Source organism: Scyliorhinus canicula, chromosome 15, assembly GCF_902713615.1.
Source record: "Scyliorhinus canicula chromosome 15, sScyCan1.1, whole genome shotgun sequence".
In the NCBI taxonomy this organism is placed as follows: Eukaryota; Metazoa; Chordata; class Chondrichthyes; order Carcharhiniformes; family Scyliorhinidae; genus Scyliorhinus; species Scyliorhinus canicula.
The window spans coordinates 4,191,815-4,211,093 of NC_052160.1; the positions used below are offsets into that span (position 1 = coordinate 4,191,815).

Here is a 19,279-nt window from a genome sequence, read left to right on the forward strand (position 1 = left end):
GCTCTGTTCTTCACCATGTTTGTTTCAACAGCTTCAGTATAAACTTTGCACAGTAACGAAGCAGTCAGGAATGGACAGAAAGACTGGAAAGGCACTTAATCAGTTCTGAGCCAAGAGTTAACCGAACAACCTAAAAAGTAAACTTTACCAGGAAGTTGTACCTGGTTTAGATAGACAAAATCTGTTCACTCCCTTCGTGAGGTTATATACACCAACATTTTCTGGTCCACTTCCATCTTGGTAAAATTCCTGAAAGGTAGACAGAAGGAAGAACGGCGTTTAAACATACGAGTAAAAACAATGTGATGTGTTATCTCCAATCTCTGCCGTTATTCACATTAACCTATTTATTGAGGTACAGAGGAAAGGGAGCATTCCGTAACTAACAAATTAGCATTGTAGTGCAAAAACAAAAAACAAGCCTGGCCTTAATCTGTTTGCCCAAAATAAAAATATTTGACATTTTATTCAAGAACTTTAGATTTAAACCAAAATTCATCTTTTTTTATTATTTATTTATAGGATGTAGGGAGGCAGTGGTGTTATCGCTGGACTAGCAATCTAGAGACCCAGCATCATGCTCCAGGGTTCCGGGTTCAAATCCCGCCAGGGCAGATGGTGAAATCGGAATTTAATAAAAATCTGGAATTAAAAGTCTAAAAAGGTAACCATAAAACCCAGTTGGTTCACTAATGTCCTTCAGGGAAGGAAATCTGCCGTCCTTACCCGGTCTGGCCTATATGTGTCTCCAGACACACAGCGATGTGGTTGACTCTTAAATACCCTCCGGGATGGGCAATAAATGTTGATCCAGCCAGCGTCACACACATCCCATGAACACATTTTAAAAACTGTGGCCGTCTCTGGCAATATCAGTATTTATTGCTGCCAATATCAGTATTTATTGCTGGCAGTATCAGTATTTATTGCTGGCAGTATCAGTATTTATTGGTGGCCGTCTCTGCCAATATCAGTATTTATTGCTGGCAGTATCAGTATTTATTGCTGGCAATATCAGTATTTATTGGTGGCCGTCGCTGGCAATATCAGTATTTATTGCTGGCAGTATCAGTATTTATTGGTGGCCGTCGCTGGCAATATCAGTATTTATTGCTGGCAATATCAGTATTTATTGGTGGCCGTCTCTGGCAGTATCAGTATTTATTGGTGGCCGTCGCTGGCAGTATCAGTATTTATTGCTGGCAGTATCAGTATTTATTGCTGGCAATATCAGTATTTATTGCTGGCAGTATCAGTATTTATTGCTGGCAATATCAGTATTTATTGGTGGCCGTCGCTGGCAGTATCAGTATTTATTGGTGGCCGTCGCTGGCAATATCAGTATTTATTGGTGGCCGTCGCTGGCAGTATCAGTATTTATTGCTGGCAGTATCAGTATTTATTGCTGGCAATATCAGTATTTATTGGTGGCCGTCGCTGGCAATATCAGTATTTATTGGTGGCCGTCGCTGGCAGTATCAGTATTTATTGCTGGCAGTATCAGTATTTATTGCTGGCAATATCAGTATTTATTGGTGGCCGTCGCTGGCAGTATCAGTATTTATTGCTGGCAGTATCAGTATTTATTGCTGGCAATATCAGTATTTATTGCTGGCAGTATCAGTATTTATTGCTGGCAATATCAGTATTTATTGGTGGCCGTCGCTGGCAGTATCAGTATTTATTGGTGGCCGTCGCTGGCAATATCAGTATTTATTGGTGGCCGTCGCTGGCAGTATCAGTATTTATTGCTGGCAGTATCAGTATTTATTGCTGGCAATATCAGTATTTATTGGTGGCCGTCGCTGGCAGTATCAGTATTTATTGCTGGCAGTATCAGTATTTATTGCTGGCAATATCAGTATTTATTGGTGGCCGTCGCTGGCAATATCAGTATTTATTGGTGGCCGTCGCTGGCAATATCAGTATTATTTGGTGGCCGTCGCTGGCAGTATCAGTATTTATTGCTGGCAGTATCAGTATTTATTGGTGGCCGTCGCTGGCAATATCAGTATTTATTGCTGGCAATATCAGTATTTATTGGTGGCCGTCGCTGGCAGTATCAGTATTTATTGCTGGCAATATCAGTATTTATTGCTGGCAGTATCAGTATTTATTGGTGGCCGTCGCTGGCAGTATCAGTATTTATTGCTGGCAGTATCAGTATTTATTGCTGGCAGTATCAGTATTTATTGGTGGCCGTCGCTGGCAGTATCAGTATTTATTGCTGGCAGTATCAGTATTTATTGGTGGCTATGCATAAAACACTGTTCTAGCCGCAGCTGGAGGACTGCCTCCTGTTATGGACAACACACCCTCAGGAGGATGTAAAGGCATTAGAGGGGGTACAGGAATGAGTGGGCAGCACGGTAGCACAGTGGTTAGCACAGTTGCTTCACAGCTCCAGGGTTCCAGGTTCAATTCCCGGCTTGGGTGCACGGTCTCCCCGTGTCTGTGTGGGTTTCCTCCGGTTTCCTCCCACAGTCCAAAGATGTGCAGGTTAGGTGGATTGGCCATGATAAATTGCCCTTAGTAATCCAAAAAAGTTTAGTTGGGGTTACGGGGATAGGGAGGAAGTGTGAGCTTTGGTAGGGTGCTCTTTCCAAGGGCCGGTGCAGACCCGAATGGCCTCCTTCTGCACTGTAAATTCTATGGTTCTATAGAGCCATGGGAATGGTTCCAGAGATGAGGGATTTCAGCTACATGGAGAGATTGAATAAACTGGAGCTGATCGCCTTTGAAAGGAGAAGATGAAGAGATTTGATAGAGGCGTTCAAAATCATGAGGGGTCTAGACAGAGAGGGACTGTTCCCAGTGAAGCCGAATGGCCTATTCCTGCTTCTAACTGATATGTTTGTATGCACGTCTGAATGTTTCAAAGGACGAGAACCGAAGAATAACGATTTAAGGTGATTCACGAGAGGTAATGGCAACATGAGGGAAAATGTCTCCTGTGCGGCGAGTATCTACATATCATTGTTTGAGCAGGTGATGGAGGCTGATTTAATTCAAGTTTCGGAAGAGAAAAAATTCCAGGGCTACAGGAAAAGAAGGAATGGTGGCACTGGATGAGCTGCTCTTGCAGAGGGGTCCTGGACAGGACAGTCTGAATGACCTCCTTCTTTCTGAGCTGTAACCATTCTGTCATTCTACAGTCAGTTGAAAAGAGAAAGCAATGCACTTGCGCTTTTTTTCTATTGGTTCCTGAGTTTTCAGAATTGCTGATAACAGAAGCATTTCTTGCCCATTCCTATTTACTCTTGCGATCGCTAACAGAGCAGACAAGAATAGTCAAGAATGACCAACATCACTAAGCTGCCATTATTGGGTTGGTTTACCTCAGTTTAGCTGGTTTGTAATGCAGAACAAGGCCAGCAGCACGGGTTCAATTCCCGTACCAGCCTCCCCGAACAGGCGCCGGAACGTGGCGACTAGAGGCTTTTCACAGTAATTTCATACTGTGACAATAAAAGATTATCACACCAGTGCAGAGGGTGAGCAAGGCATGTTCTACAATCAAGCCATGCAAACATTATTCTAACAGCATTTCCACTCTGAAGTAGGTACAGGTATTTACCGAAATAGATCATCCAATCCATTAAGTTTCTCTTACCAGCGTTATGGCATGTGAGAGTGAGCATCGGAGCATGTAGCCGGTCTGTTTGAATTCTATCCCAGCCACATCCTGATCCACAACCTCCAGCTCAACCGATCGGTTTTTCCAGCACCATTCTTCGTGGACAATGTTCACTACAAAAACCCCCAACAATGACAATTATATTCACTTGATTAAATTGGACACTTGGTAAGCATACAATTGTGCATCCAACTTCAAAATTCCTACCTTTGTATTTGCCAGGCAAAATATCATTAAAAGTGAACAACACAGAGTCAACGCCTGCTGAGAGCTGCACGCTTTGTTTGTCACTATGACGACTCAAAGGTTGAAGGGTCACAGCAAGATTACCGCAGGAATCTGAACAAAAACAGCAAGAGCCTAGCTCATTAAAACGTTACAAAAAGTATAAAATTAATTCTTCACACCAAACGTTGAACATTCAGCTAATCCATTACATAAGCAGAAAACGCTTTATCTGTTCTTTAACAGACCAAAGAAGAGGAATATAGATAAAATACAAAGATCCTACAAAATCTCTACAACAGACCCTGGAGTATACCTGAACTATCATTCCTCAGACCTGGATCCCAAGGACATCGGTAAGAATCTGTGAAAATTCATTATCTATTACTCTCCATCATGGACACTGAATCATATTTTCTGTACACTGCACCAACAGTACTGTACAAATGCATGCTGTGACAGAGAATAATTGTCATTTTTTAAAAACATGGACAAATCCCACCCATTGATTTTATTTCATGTTTCCAGAATCCACAATATTTTGCTTCTGTTTTTGAGGGGACAAAATGCTTGGTTGAGAGTTTAGTTTCCTGTATACTTTCAAATTCAAAACTTGGGAATTCAATTTTAATGGTAAGAAAAGCATACGGTTAACACGCCCAAAGTGGCGAAAAACAGCTACAATAGTGACCAGGCATCATAAAGATGCATGTTGTCCATGTCTTTACAGCGAACATGTTCTCTATCTTACACTGGCACTCAGTTAAGCAGTGTCACCATTTTAAAATTCTCACCCTGGTTTCAAATTCTTCCCCATCTTTGTGATTCCGTACAGCCCCACAACCCTGCAGGATAACAGAGCTCCTTTAATTCTGATCTTTGAATATCCCCAAATTTGATTTGCCAAGGCCCCAAGCTCTGGAATGAAACCTCTCCGTCACTCTGCCTCTTTGCCTCAGTTAACACAGACCTTAAATCTGAAGCTCTTTGACCAAGCTCTTTGTCAAATGACCTAATATGCGTGGCTGGGTGCCAAATTTTGCTTTTTAAAGCTCCTGTGCATATTTTATTATGTTAAACCACGTGGCCTAATGGATAAGATGTCTGACTTCGGTGATTGCAGTTATGAGATCAGAAGATTGCAGGTTCGAGTCCTGCTGCCGTCTGTTTATAGGGCTGCGCGGTAGCATGGTGGTTAGCACAGTTGTTTCACAGCTCCAGGGTCCCAGGTTCGAATCCTGGCTTGGGTCACTGTCTGTGTGGAGTCTGCACGTTCTCCCCATGTCTGTGTGGGTTTCCTCCGGGTGCTCCGGTTTCCTCCCACATCCATAGATGTGCAAGTTAGATGGATTGGCCACGCTAAAATTGCCCTTAGTGTCCAAAATGGTCAAAGGAACATTAAAGATTGCAATCTTTACTTAATTGAAAGGAACACTGATTATAGATTGGAGTATAAAAGAGTAAAGTGTTTTTAAATACAGGTGAAGTTCTTACTGATCGTGAGACTTATTCAATAAACATGCTGACTCACCAAGCTCACACTTACCCAAACAGACCACTTTCCCAGTCACAGATGCCATAAACTGGGTGAAGGATAGATCCATAATCGGTGCATTTTTAACTGTGACAGTCTGAAACTTTGGCTTCAGTGCAAGTCCTGCTTTTGCTTCATTTTCACTGACCATAACCTATGGAATTGATAGTCAGAAAGCACCGTGTTAAACACTGTCAGCAATTCTTCATCCGCCATTACACTGTTACTACAACCTTTCATTCTTAATGCTTTTTAAATTCATCGATGCCTGCGACTCGCAGCATGTCTAATCTAAGGGAAGATTGCGAAAAAGTGATAAATAAAAACAAAATTTTTATTCCACCATTAAACGTTATTTTAGCAAGAATCCCAGCCTGTCTCGTGCGTAGATGCTGCCAATGTCTAAGGCTTGAAAGTCACAGTTTCAACTCGTGCTGAGTTAGCTCATTGTAGTCGAGTGTCCAAAAGGTTAGGTGGAGTTACTGGGTTACGGGGATGGGGTGGAGGCGTGGGCTTAAGTAGGGCGCTCTTTCCAAGGGCCGGTGCAGAAGTCGATGGGCTAAATGGCATCCTTCTGCATTGTAAACTGTATGATTCTATGAGTGGTAGTCAGCATGCTATATTTTCTCAGTGCCCCTGAACTAGGGAGGGTAAAATCACTGATTGTTCCTACTCCCAAAGTCTGTGTAATCACCTCTGTGAGCTGTGGGGGAGGTGGTGATAAAATTCCAATATGATGCCCCCCACAATCGAATGGCTTGCCAGCATTCACTGCCTACCCTTAAACTTGACGAGGAGCGACACTGTGATACTGGAAATGTTTTCAACACTATACATGTTTACCACATGTGCATGGATGAATATTCTAATAAAGGAGACAAATCTATCGATTTGCGCAGGTTGCGAACATTATAGCTAAACAATGTAACAGAGCGCTTTAAATTCAATCATAACACAATTCGTATTTTTAACATCTAAAGTGATATATTACAGCTGACGCACTTTTCTTTATAGATTGGACTGGCTTGGTTGTTCAAGAGTCTATACAAGATTAGAACTGTAAATCAAATGAAGAACTGAATAATAATAATGATCACTTATTGTCACGAGTAGGCTTCAATGAAGTTACTGTGAAAAGCCCCTAGTCGCCACATTCCGGTGCCTGTTCGGGGAGGCTGGCACGGGAATTGAACCCGCGCTGCTGGCATTGTTCTGTGTTGCAAGCCAGCTATTTAGCCCACTGTGTTAAACCAGCCCCTATAGGGGTCCTAAGTTTAGAAAGCAAAAAATAAAACGCCTAAAACCTGCACGAACTCTTCTCTCCAAATAAGTAACCTCAGTTAAACATTTAAAAAAAAAAAAATTTTGAATACCCAATTCAATTTTTTCCAATTAAGGGGTGAATCCACCTATCATGCACATGTTCTTAGAACATAGAACATTACAGCGCAGTACAGGCCCTTCGGCCCACGATGTTGCACCGTCCTGTGAAACCCTTAGAACATTACAGCGCAGTACAGGCGTGAAACCCGCGCAAACACGGGGAGCATGTGCCAACTCCACACGGACAGTGACCTCCCTCGAGCCGGGATCGAAACTGGGACCTCGGCGCCGTGAGGCTGCAGTGCTAACCACTATGCCACTGTGCTGCCCAACCTCAGTTAAACATGATCATACCAAGTATTATAGCAACTTTACCTGAATGACATAGGTTCCTGCTCTGGCTTGGAAACAGAATAATCCACGAGAATCTGTCTCTGTTATAATCGGTGATGCCTTATCCTTACTTTGGGCCACCATGGCTAATTTATATTTGATAATCTGCTTTAATCCTTCAGGGAAACGTTTGACAGCTACATGCCCACACACACTGAAGCTGCGGAGCAATGAAGAAACAACGTTTTGTTAAAACTAATTTCGAAAGAGGTGCTACAGCGGAGTGAAAGCCAGTTGAACACAAATGCGTACAGTATGTCTTCCATGTGCTTATGCAGCCGCCTACCTGGTGGCCACGATGTCTGCCAGTTGAGGTGTGTTTGGGGCAATCTTCACAGTGACCGGCTCAAAGAAAATGTGCTCCTTCTGTGTATTAATGGTATATGTGCCAGCTGTCATGTTTTCAAGCCGGAATGAGCCATCAGCTTTTGTGGTTACTGCACAAACATGAAAGAAGAAAAAAAAACATGAAAGCAATGCAGGGATTGGAAGCCACAGAATCTTTGGAAATTGATTAGCTTATTGCGAGGTTTCTCTCCGAGATGTTACTCTGCCAGCTTTTCATAGAATTTCATAGAATTTACAGTGCAGAAGGAGGCCATTCGGCCCATCGAGTCTGCACTGGCTCTTGTAAAGAGCACCCTACCCAAGGTCAACACCTCCACCCTATCCCATAACCCAGTTACCCCACCCAACACTAAGGGGAATTTTGGACACTAAGGGCAATTTATCACGGCCAATCCACCTAACCTGCACATCTTTGGACTGTGGGAGGAAACCGGAGCACCCGGAGGAAACCCACGCACACACGGGGAGGATGTGCAGACTCCGCACAGACAGTGACCCAAGCCGGGATTCGAACCTGGGACCCTGGCACTGTGAAGCAATTGTGCTATCCACAATGCTACCGTGCTGCCCTTTATTTCATTACTTCCCATATCACACCACAAAATCAATCACACTAATCCTGCTGTTATAGGAAAGTCACAGCAGGAATCCCCACCCCAGCAATTTAAACAGACAGGGGTACCAGACTTGGGCATTACAGGTAGCTTCACCACTGTCGTTGTAACAAAACAATTGGGCTAGTTCCATTCAGACTCTGTGCAGCCTGGAGTCCAGCGTGTCAGTCACAGGTTATTCTATGCAGCTGAAGTGTTCAGCTGACAAAAACCCTATACACCATATATTTGACATCAATCTCGGCGTCGACTTTGACTATTTATAGAACTATCGATAGATTTAGGAATAGATTGACACCTTCCTGAAATATAATAGGGTACTTACTATCCTCCACCTAGTCAACAAGCAGCATTCAGACAATTCATGACATTATTGCGTGAATATGTCAGAATATGCGATGTTAATTTTTGGTCAGGTGGTTAATTCCGCTAATACCTCTAGGAGGTTGAGGGAAATGCCAGTCGCTTTATATCATTCCACAGCTTAAAGGGAGCAGGATTTTAGATTTAGAAATGGAAAATTCTTCCACATGTTTGCCCTTGTCCATTGCAACATCAATATTTTATATTCTTCACATCATATACAAATACCTTAAATAAGGTCAAAGGACAAAGTCATCTTAGGGGGGGCACGGTAGTACAGTGGTTAGCACATTTGCTTCACAGCGCCAGGGACCCAGGTTTGATTCCCGGCTTGGGTCACTGTCAGTGTGGAGTTTGCACGTTCTCCCCGTGTGTGCGTGGGTTTCCTCCGGGTGCTCCGTTTTCCTCCCACAGTCCAAACGTGCAGGTTAGGTGGATTGGCCATGCTAAATTGCCCTTAGTGTCCAAAAAAGGTTGTGTGGGGTTACGGGGATAGGGTGGAGGTTTGGGCTTAGGTAGGATGCTCTTTCCAAGGGCTGGTGCAGACTCGATGGACCGAATGGTCTCCTTCTGCACTGTAAATTCTTAGATCTCAAGAGCTCTGCAATCTCCCACCATTTAGTTGAAATGCTTCTCTTTTATTCGTCTCACCAAAATGAACCTCACATTTTCCCACGTTACACTCCATTTGCCAGATCTTTGCCCACTCACCCACCGATCTAGATCCTTCTGTAACCTCATGTCCTCTTCACAATTTAATTTCCTATCTATCTGCGTGTCATGAGTAAATTTAGTAACCACACCATTGGTCCCTTCATCCAATACATTTATATAAATTGCAAATAGTTGAGGCCCCAGCACCGAATCCTGTGGCACACCATTCGTCACATCCTGTCAAGCAGGAAAATAACTTTTCCCAAAATTATAACAAGAATTGGATAGCACAAGAGATTAAAATTCTGGTCTTTTAGAAACTGAATTCGACCTAGCCTATAGAATGAAACGGTGATGTTTTAATCCATTCAAAACACACCCACTTGCAGTGTTAAAATCAAGCCTTTTGAGTATTTTTAACATGGTGCCAAGTTGATACAGGCTTGATTCCAGTATAAGCCGGCATGCTCGTTCACTGATAGGGCACATAGCATGGTAAGTAGAAATCGCACACTGCTGGAGTTAGCAGCGCTTGTCTAGTGTTCGCACATTAGACGTTATTTATGGAAAATAGAAGCATCTTGATTATGCATCTAACCCATGCTATAGCCGATGCGCTCTCTAATTATTCCTCACAGTGCACAGTCTTTTTGTTCCATCATGCCATCCTTTTAAGATTGCTGTGTAACCACACACACACACATCTTAAAAGGCACAACAGACCAAGCACAACCAATTCGCTGCTCTGAGTCAGCTTAAGTTGGTTATAACTGCATTGGTAGAATTTGCTGCTGGGTGCTAGAAAAACTGCGTAAACAGCCTCCAAGAACACAATACCAAATTTGATTTTCCAACCCTTGTTGCATCTGGAGCTGGACAGATAACTGTTTTCTTTGTTCAGACACACAACTGACATGCGGGATTTTGATCCTGTTCTTTTGCAATATGCTCCCCATCATCCCTCCACAAAGTTAAATTAAGAATGGCACACACATCATTATCAGTGACCTGAAATGTCCTGCTGTGAGCTCAGACTGTGCTCAACAGTTTGACAACTCAGAGCATCACAACAGGCAAACAGCAAATATGTGAATAATTTACATCTATGCACCACTGTTTAAAATCATTAACTATTGCACATGTCAGCAGGAAAAGGGTCACAGAGAACCATTAGCGATTATCAATAACCACCAAACGCATTTCTGTTCAACTGTACAAATATTAGAATTCATATTTACTGGGGAGTTAGCAACTTATGAAAGACTGCAGTCCAACAGTTGAATACGACAGCTAAACTGCACCATTGCCAACAGCACTTGAACAGCAACACAAACAGGGAAACATAGCTGTATTGCTGGCATTACTGTGAAGCAGGAAAGTATAACCTAGAGCTTGCATGCTCAGAAGCTTGCACGCCTGGTGAGAATTTCAGCAATTGCCTATTAGCTCTCCTCATCCAGCTGGTTTCTTATAAGTGGCCATGCAGTGTGGTGGTAAGAATTTCTTTTAACGGGCAGCACGGTGGCACAGTGGTTAGCACTGCTGCCTCATGACGCCGAGGTCCCAGGTGCGATCCCAGCCCGGGACACTGTCCGTGTGGAGTTTGCACATTCTCCCCGTGTTTCCGTGGGTTTCGCCCCCACAACCCAAAGACGTACAAGCTGGGTGGATTGGCCATGTTAAATTGTCCCATAATTGGGAAAAATGAATTGAGTACTTTAAATTTATTTTAAAAAATAATTTCTTCTAAATCAGAAAGTAAACTTTGCACTAACTGCAGTTTAACGCAAACAGCGCAAAGTAAAGCTAAATCCCTCGTTAATGATCTGAATGTGCTGATACATGCTGATGCCTGCTGCTCTGTACTGCCCTTCCTGCACAGAAACACATGGGAGCAGTGCTTAGCCTGGCATAGTCCCACAAGTGACATTCAACCAGAAAAATTCATGTTGAAGCTGTATTTGCGGCAAAATCTTATTGAAACTATTAAACAGAAAGGGCAGATCAATGAGTTTCAGTAATGCACGCTGCGCCTGGCCTTTATTTATTCAACAAGGCCGGAATTGGATATTTCAGATGGTGCACAAAATACTCCTTTCTGGTACATGTTACACTTCCAACAGCCGTTCCTCTGCACATCACAACGTGTCCTCTTGTTATAGGACAGCACCAGCAGCGATACAGCAACAATGCAACACCACCTTTTACATACCTTTGATCTGGTTGCTGAGGACAACAGTAGCATAGCGAACTCCTCGTCCATTCGGCCCGTCCAAAACCCGGCCAGTAACAGAAAATCCCATCACTCGGAAAACAGGCTGCATACAAAGACAAAAATGATGCAAATTTCTACAGATGAATGGGGAGTCGTACACTGGCCTTTGAAACACGTAGCAATGAAGAAAGATATTGATGTAGGCCAGTGTTGAATAAATTTCATACGTTTTGGCAATATTATCTTGTATGGACTTGCAGATATTTGAAAGAGCAGGCTATACGGTGACACGGAGGGTGGCAGTGTGCTGGGGAAAAGGTAAACACTTGTGGAATGACAAACCTGGAAAGGCAAAATCTACACAATGGCAAAAAATGGAAGAGAAACACCAGCAAGCCAAATAAACAGGATGGAGGCAGTTACCCAGATACGAGTTCTGTACATAAACCCACACAATATAAGAAATAAAACAAATGAACATGGGGTACAAATTCAGCTTAAAAGATATAGGGAGCGATCTACCGGCCACGGCGAGCCCCCCCCCCCCCCCCCCCCCCCGACAGCTACAATGCCTCGCAAGGTCTACCCAAGTCTCCCGAGGCGTCGGGATCAGGAACCCACCCACAATGGGCAGGACCAAACCATGCTTGCGTAAGGAGGCCTTAGACCTTCTTACCCTGTATCTACCGGCCTCCCCAGGGAGGCTGCAGCCAGGCGCCATTCAGTACTGGTCCACACAAACATGGACCAGGCGTTACGGCCGCAGAGGGAGTCTCCCAGGGCATCGGAGGCTCCTGGGTGGCCAGTGATAGTGCAGGGTGGGCCCCAGGCCTAGCCCTTGGAATGCAGGCACCTTGGCAATGCCTGGCTGGCACCTCTGCATTGCCAAGGTGCCCAGATGGCACTACCAAGCCAGCAAGAGGTTGGAAATGCAAGAGTGCCAGGATGGCACTGCCAAGGGTCAAGGCCCAAGGGGGGCCTTGCCATTGAAAGGAGGGGGAAGGGGTATAAAGCGTAGAGGGGGTTCAGGGCAGGTAAAAAAGGGCCTCTGGGAGATAGGGGGTGCTGACGGATGGGGGTCCTGGAAATGGGGGCTTGTAAGGGGGTAGGGTGGGCCTGAAAGTGGGGGGGGGGGGTCTCTGAGGGACCCCCTAGCAGGGTGTCCTTCCATGGGGATGTGCGCGAGGGGGGGGGTGAAGATAATGCTCAGGCGTGTGAGGGATGACATTTCCCATGGGCGGCGGGGGGATCCACAAGCTCGCTGAAGAGATCGAGGCACCCTTTCAAAATGGTGGCCGATCAGAGCTCAGCTCTCCAGTGATGAAAAAAATTCTGTGTGGGCTAAACCAGTGATAAACTCCCCAGGGTTGATAAACTCCCCAGGGCCCAAAGAAGTGACGAAGTGTCATTAGATAGCGGTGGGGAACTCCGGAGAAACCCGCCACAAATGACACTTAGAAACCTTTCTGTTAAATTGTGCCGATAATGTTGTAGCCACTACAGAAACTGATTAAAAACTGGGTATGAGTGGAACCTAAATACTCCAGCCTAGACAGTCCTGAGAAAGGACAGGGAAACAGGGAAGGAAAAGAGGGAGAAATTCATAGATTATCATAGAATTTACAGTCAGAAGGAGGCCATTCAGCCCATTGAGTCTGCACCGGCTCTTGGAAAAAGCACCCTACCCAAGGTCAACACCTCCACCCTATCCCCATAACCCGGTAACCCCACCCAACACTAAGGGCAATTTTGGACACAAAGGGCAATTTGTCATGGCCAATCCACCTAACCTGCACATCTTTGGACTGTGGGAGGAAACTGGAGCACCCGGAGGAAACCCACGCACACACGGGGTGGATGTGCAGACTCCGCACAGACAGTGACCCAAGCCGGAATCGAACCTGGGACCCTGGAGCTGTGAAGCAATTGTGCTATCCACAATGCTACCGTGCTGCCCCGATTGTAACTAAATTGTAGCTACATTAGTCATAATTTATTTTAGCAATCCAGAGTCAGGAAGTAATTTTCCCACAGAGTGGAATTCGGGAATGCCGGATTAATCAACATTTAATCAACAAACCAGGGGCTGGTTTAGCTCACTCGGCTAAATCGCTGGCTTTTAAAGCAGACCAAGCAGGCCAGCAGCACGGTTCGATTCCCGTACCAGCCTCCCCGGACAGGCGCCGGAATGTGGCGACTAGGGGCTTTTCACAGTAACTTCATTGAAGCCTACTTGTGACAATAAGCGATTTTCATTTCATTTCATTTCATTTTCACAACTAAAATCAGTTATTTTTAGGCAAGGCTGTCACGTGATATAATGTGAAAGCAGGTAAATGGAGCAGATCAACAAGAATCTAACTAAATGGTGGAACAGGTTGATCCTTTCCTATTAGTCTTATTGACATCTTTGACGAGGTGACCAAGCATGTGGATGAAGGTAAAGCAGTTGATGTAGTGTACATGGATTTTAGTAAGGCATTTGATAAGGTTCCCCTTTGTAGTCTTGTGCAGAAAGTAAGGAGGCATGGGATAGTGGGAAATTTGGCAAGTTGGATAACAAACTGGCTAACCGATAGAAGACAGAGAGTGGTGGTGGATGGCAAATATTCAGCCTGGAGCCCAGTTATCAGTGGCGTACCGCAGGGATCAGTTCTGGGTCCTCTGCTGTTTGTGATTTTCATTAACGACTTGGATGAGGGAGTTGAAGGGTGGGTCAGTAAATTTGCAGATGATACGAAGATTGGTGGAGTTGTGGATAGTGAGGAGGGCTGTTGTCGGCTTCAAAGAGACATAGATAGAATGCAGAGCTGGGCTGAGAAGTGGCAGATGGAGTTTAACCCTGACAAGTGTGAGGTTGTCCATTTTGGAAGGACAAATATGAATGCGGAATACAGGGTTAACGGTAGGGTTCTTGGCAATGTGGAGGAGCAGAGAGATCTTGGGGTCTATGTTCATAGATCTTTGAAAGTTGCCACTCAAGTGGATAGACCTATCCAATCGTTCATTAGCAGAGGGATTGAATTTAAGAACCGTGAGGTGATGATGCAGCTGTACAAAACCTTGGTCAGGCCACATTTGGAGTACTGTGTGCAGTTCTGGTCACCTCATTTTAGGAAGGATGTGGAAGCTTTGGAAAAGGTGCAAAGGAGATTTACCAGGATGTTGCCTGGAATGGAGAGTAGGTCATACGAGGAAAGGTTGAGGGTGCTAGGCCTTTTCTCATTAGAACGAAGAAGGATGAGGGGTGACTTGATAGAGGTTTATAAGATGATTAGGGGAATAGATAGAGTAGACAGTCAGAGACTTTTTCCCCGGGTGGAACACACCATTACAAGGGGACATAAATTTAAGATAAATGGTGGAAGATATAGAGGTAGGTTCTTTACCCAGAGAGTAGTGGGGGCATGGAATGCACTGCCTGTGGAAGTAATTGAGTCGGAAACGTTAGGGACCTTCAAGCGGCTATTGGATATGTACATGGATTAGGGTAGAATAATGGAGTGTAGGTTAACTTCTTACGGGCAGCATGGTAGCATTGTGGATAGCACAATTGCTTCACAGCTCCAGGGTCCCAAGTTCGATTTCGACTTGGGTCACTGTCTGTGTGGAGTCTGCACATCCTCCCCGTGTGTGCGTGGGTTTCCTCCGGGTACTCCGGTTTCCTCCCACAGTCCAAAGATGTGCAGGTTGGGTGGATTGACCATGAAAAATTGTCCAAAATTCTATGATTAACCTAGGACAAAAGTTTGGCGCAACATTGTGGGCCGAAGGCCTGTTCTGTGCTGTATTTCTCTATCAACCTCCTGGTTGTACGAGTGGTCTGGTTAGGTTTTGAAATTCTACAGAAATACAGTTAAGTCGCTACTACACCTCTGAAAATAGCTGGTTTCAAATACTGACTCTCCCTCAGCATTTTATTCCCCAAGCAGAGCTATAAAAACCAGGAAAGTTATTTTTAGTAGCTTTTCCTTCATTGTTACCATATGCTCCCCCCCCCCCCCCCCCCCCCATGCATCACTCCAAGAGAGATAACAGGCACGCAAGCCAATTGCTCAGCGATCTTGGTCAAGAACTGACTGCCAGAAACAGAGACCGATATAAATGTCTCTCTGATATCACCTCCCCTTCTATGGAAGTGCTCAATTTTCAGCTGCTACCTCTTCCATTCCCCAGGTGTACTGTTAGCTGATAGACATGGTTTCCCTAGTTCTCATGTGACACCACCTCTGCTTTGATAAGATTCAATATGCATTTGTTAACACAGTGACACTGACCATACAGTTAACATTAAGCAATAAATTACCCTGCACTTGCTGTAAAGTTGTACATTCTGAAGTGCAGAATTCCATTAACTGCACTGGTTTCCAGTTAACTACTCATTAGAGCTCATCAGGAAATAGCTTTCATCATTGTACGGCACCACATTAAGATCAGCATCACACACCCGCACGTCATCGTGCTAAATATTCATCACATGTTACTCAATGCCAGAGGAACGCAGCACAATCGACTAATTTATAAGCTTCGGAGTTAGACAAACAAACAGGATACATGGTTTTACAGCACTGTACCTCAATCCTTAAACTGTTATGTGCCACAGAAAAATCTAGTCTTGATGGGGCAACATCAAATGTGATTCTTTCTCCTCTGTAGAATGGCACCTAAAGAATCCAAAAAAAAACTCATTAGGCTTCCAAACATGATAAACCAAAAACTACATGCATATCAAGACAAACATTTGCAAAACAAATCTTTAGACAGGTGCAGTCTTTTCATCAAACGTTCCAGGCGAACGTTTGCAGAATCTGGTTGGAGGGTGAATTCACCCTGAGGCAAAGAAATGGAGCAATGTGAGGTCCTTTGACCAAATTCCCAAGTGATGTAAAGAATGCTGCTGAAAGCTAACTTGGGAGTTCTTTTTGAAGATGTAACAGAAAGGGTTGATGAGGGTAATGCTGTTGATGTGGTGCACACGGACTTTCAAAAGGCATTTGATACAGTGCCACACAACAGACTTGTGAGAAAAGTTAGAGCTCATGGACTAAAAGAGACAGTAGCAACGTGGATACAAAATTGGCTGTGGAATAGGAAACACGAGTAGTAGTAGTCACTGGATATTTTTCGGGTTGGAAATGGATTGTTGTGGAGTTCCCCAGGATCAGTATTGGGACCCTTCTTTTCCTGATGTATGTTAATGATGCAGCACTGGGCGCCACATTATAGGAAGGATGTGAATGCATTGGAGACAGAGCAGAAGAGGTTTGCATGATGGTTCCAGCGGTGGCAAACTCCAGTTATGAGGATAGATTGGAGAGGTTGGGAGTGTTCTCCTCGGATAGAAGGTTGAGAGGAGATTTGATTACGGTCTTGAGGGGGAGTTGGACAGAGTAGATAGAGAGGATCTGTTCCCATTCGTAAAAAGATGGAGAACGAGAGGGCACAGATTTAAAGTGATTTGCAAAAGAAGCAAATGCAATGTGAGAAAAAACTTTTCACACAGCGAGGAGGTCTGGAATGCACGGCCTGGATGTGTGGTGGAGGCAGGTTGAATGGAGACATTCAAGAGGGCGTTAGAGGATTATTTGAATAGAAACAATGTGCAGGGGTACTGGGAAAAGGCAGGGGAATGGCACAAAGTCATAATTGCTCATTTGAAGAGCTGGTGCAGACGCGATGAGCCAAATAGCCTCTTTCTGCACCTTAACAATTCTGTGATTGTGAAAGGTACCAGAACATCACTCTTCTCGTGAGGGCCAAAACAAACACCTGACACATGCTCAGACAAATGGCACAACTGCTCCCTCTGCAAAATAGTAAAAGACAATTGATAGAGCCAACTCACAAAGAGACATCCACCCCATCCCCTGTTCAGATAGAACTCATGTAAAGGCAGCACCACAACCCCAGTGAGACTGAAATCCCACTCACACACACGCTTTGCTGGACATTCCAAGCTAGTATTCGAGCCAAGCCAACTACTCAACAGATCACAGCCAACTCAAACATCAAAGCATAATTCACACGGACAACTCCAACCCTCCCTCTTCTTCTCATCTCCTTTCTTTCCTCCTCTTCCAATTCTCCTTCGCCTCCTCTGCTCTGTGCTCTCCTCCCATTCTCTTCTTTTCTCTTCACTTCCTCTCCTTGGGGCTGGTTTAGCTCACCAGGCTAAATCGCTGGCTTTTAAAGCAGACCAAGGCAGGCCAGCAGCACTGTTCGATTCCCGTACCAGCCTCCCCGGACAGGCGCCGGAATGTGGCGACTAGGGGCTTTTCACAGTAACTTCATTGAAGCCTACTCGTGACAATAAGCGATTTTCATTTCATTTCCTGCCTCTTTCCCCAGCTTGGCTCAATCTACCTGCCCTCAAATCCTGCTGGCCTGAAAAACGCCTTTGATTTTATTCTCCTTACGCAGCAACATGGGAGATCTGCCTCTATTTACAAATGAAGAAAATCTAAAGCAGGCAAGTGATTTGGACCAATAGTCCGGCACAGATTACTCAAGCAGGGTAACACAAAAACACAGTACAACCACACAGCGGGAAACAACAGTGCCGAGCTGGGTCAGGGGAGGGGGGAGGAAAGCGCCTGAAATAAGATATTAAAAAATTAAAATGTTAAACCATTTATCTGCACAAACAAAATCGCCCACAGAATAGGGCTTCAAATGGAACAGGCCGGTGTGCAGAGACACCCGGTGGCCACAGCCTGTGGCAACAGGCAGACTGAAAGCTTTTATTAACCGAGTTTCAATGGAAAATAGCATCTCTAATAGCAGCTTATCACGTAACCTTAGTTCAAAGCAGAACAAGCATTACACTTAATTACATTGAAAATCCTTAGGAAAGCACCACCTGTATCCATAACGGATATTATTGCAGGTCTCTACTGATAACTTTAAAGTTTTTTATATCACCTATCACATATCTTTAAATATTTAATACATTCCATTGAGAAAGACTCCGTGGGAAGGATGCTCCATCTGTGGTTAACTAAGGAAGTTAAAGACAGCATCAAACTGAATGAAAAAGCGCATTATTCTGCAAAGCTTAGTGGTATGTCAGAAGATCGAACAGAATTTAAAAACCCGTCATGGGTGACTAACAAATGAACAAAGATAAATTAGAGTGCGAGAGAAAACTAGCAATGAAAATAAAAACAGGTGGGAAGAGTTCCTGGTGTGCTTGGGTTTCCAAAAGGCATTTAGTGATGTGCCAGATCAAAGATCACAACACATGGCTCATGGTGTTGGGATAAGACATTACCCAGCACGGTAGCATTGTGGATAGCACAATTGCTTTACAGCTCCAGGGTCCCAGGTTCGATTCCGGCTTGGGTCACTGACTGTGGTTTCTGCACATCCTCCCCGTGCGTGGGTTTCCTCCGGGTGCTCCGGTTTCCTCCCACAGTCCAAAGATGTGCAGATTGGGTGGATTGGCCATGATAAATTGCCCTTAGTGTCCAAAATTGCCCTTAGTGTTGGGTGGGGTTACTGGGTTATGGGGATAGGGTGGAGGTGTTGACCTTGGGTAGGGTGCTCTTTCCAAGAGCCGGTGCAGACTCGATGGGCCGAATGGCCTCCTTCTGCACTGCAAATTCTATGATATTAGCACAGATAGGGGATTGGCGAACTAACAGAAAGCACAGAGTAGGGATAAATGCGTCATTTTCCGGTTGAGCAAGCTGAAATTAGTGGAGGAAACAAAGAGAAGTAGGAAAGTAAATTGTGAAAGGCACAAAGAGCGTCTACAAAGGGCATTTTGCTCGGTCAAGTGAATTGGCACAGGATAATGTGTGGGAAATGTGAACTTGCCCACTCTGGCAGGAAGAATAAAGAAGGGAGTATATTAATTAAATGGAGCGAGATTGCAGAACTCTACGGCCCAGAGGGATCTGGGTGTCCTGCTAGACGAATCACAAACAGTTAGTAAACAGCCACAGCAAGCGATTAGGAAGGCAGACGGAATG

At 44.5% G+C, this 19,279-nt stretch overlaps 1 protein-coding gene across 1 annotated transcript in view; it reads right to left on the minus strand.

Moving 5' to 3' along the window:
- nomo (nodal modulator) overlaps positions 1-19,279 on the minus strand; it is a 67,639-nt gene that overhangs the window by 38,367 nt on the left and 9,993 nt on the right. Inside the window, exons 9-16 of the mRNA XM_038819374.1 lie at positions 15,881-15,970; positions 11,304-11,409; positions 7,399-7,549; positions 7,095-7,272; positions 5,409-5,550; positions 3,845-3,976; positions 3,614-3,750; positions 162-249 (exon numbers count right to left, since the gene is read on the minus strand). Of these exons, the coding sequence (XP_038675302.1) occupies positions 162-249; positions 3,614-3,750; positions 3,845-3,976; positions 5,409-5,550; positions 7,095-7,272; positions 7,399-7,549; positions 11,304-11,409; positions 15,881-15,970 (1,024 nt within the window). The remainder of the gene's footprint in view (positions 1-161; positions 250-3,613; positions 3,751-3,844; positions 3,977-5,408; positions 5,551-7,094; positions 7,273-7,398; positions 7,550-11,303; positions 11,410-15,880; positions 15,971-19,279) is intronic.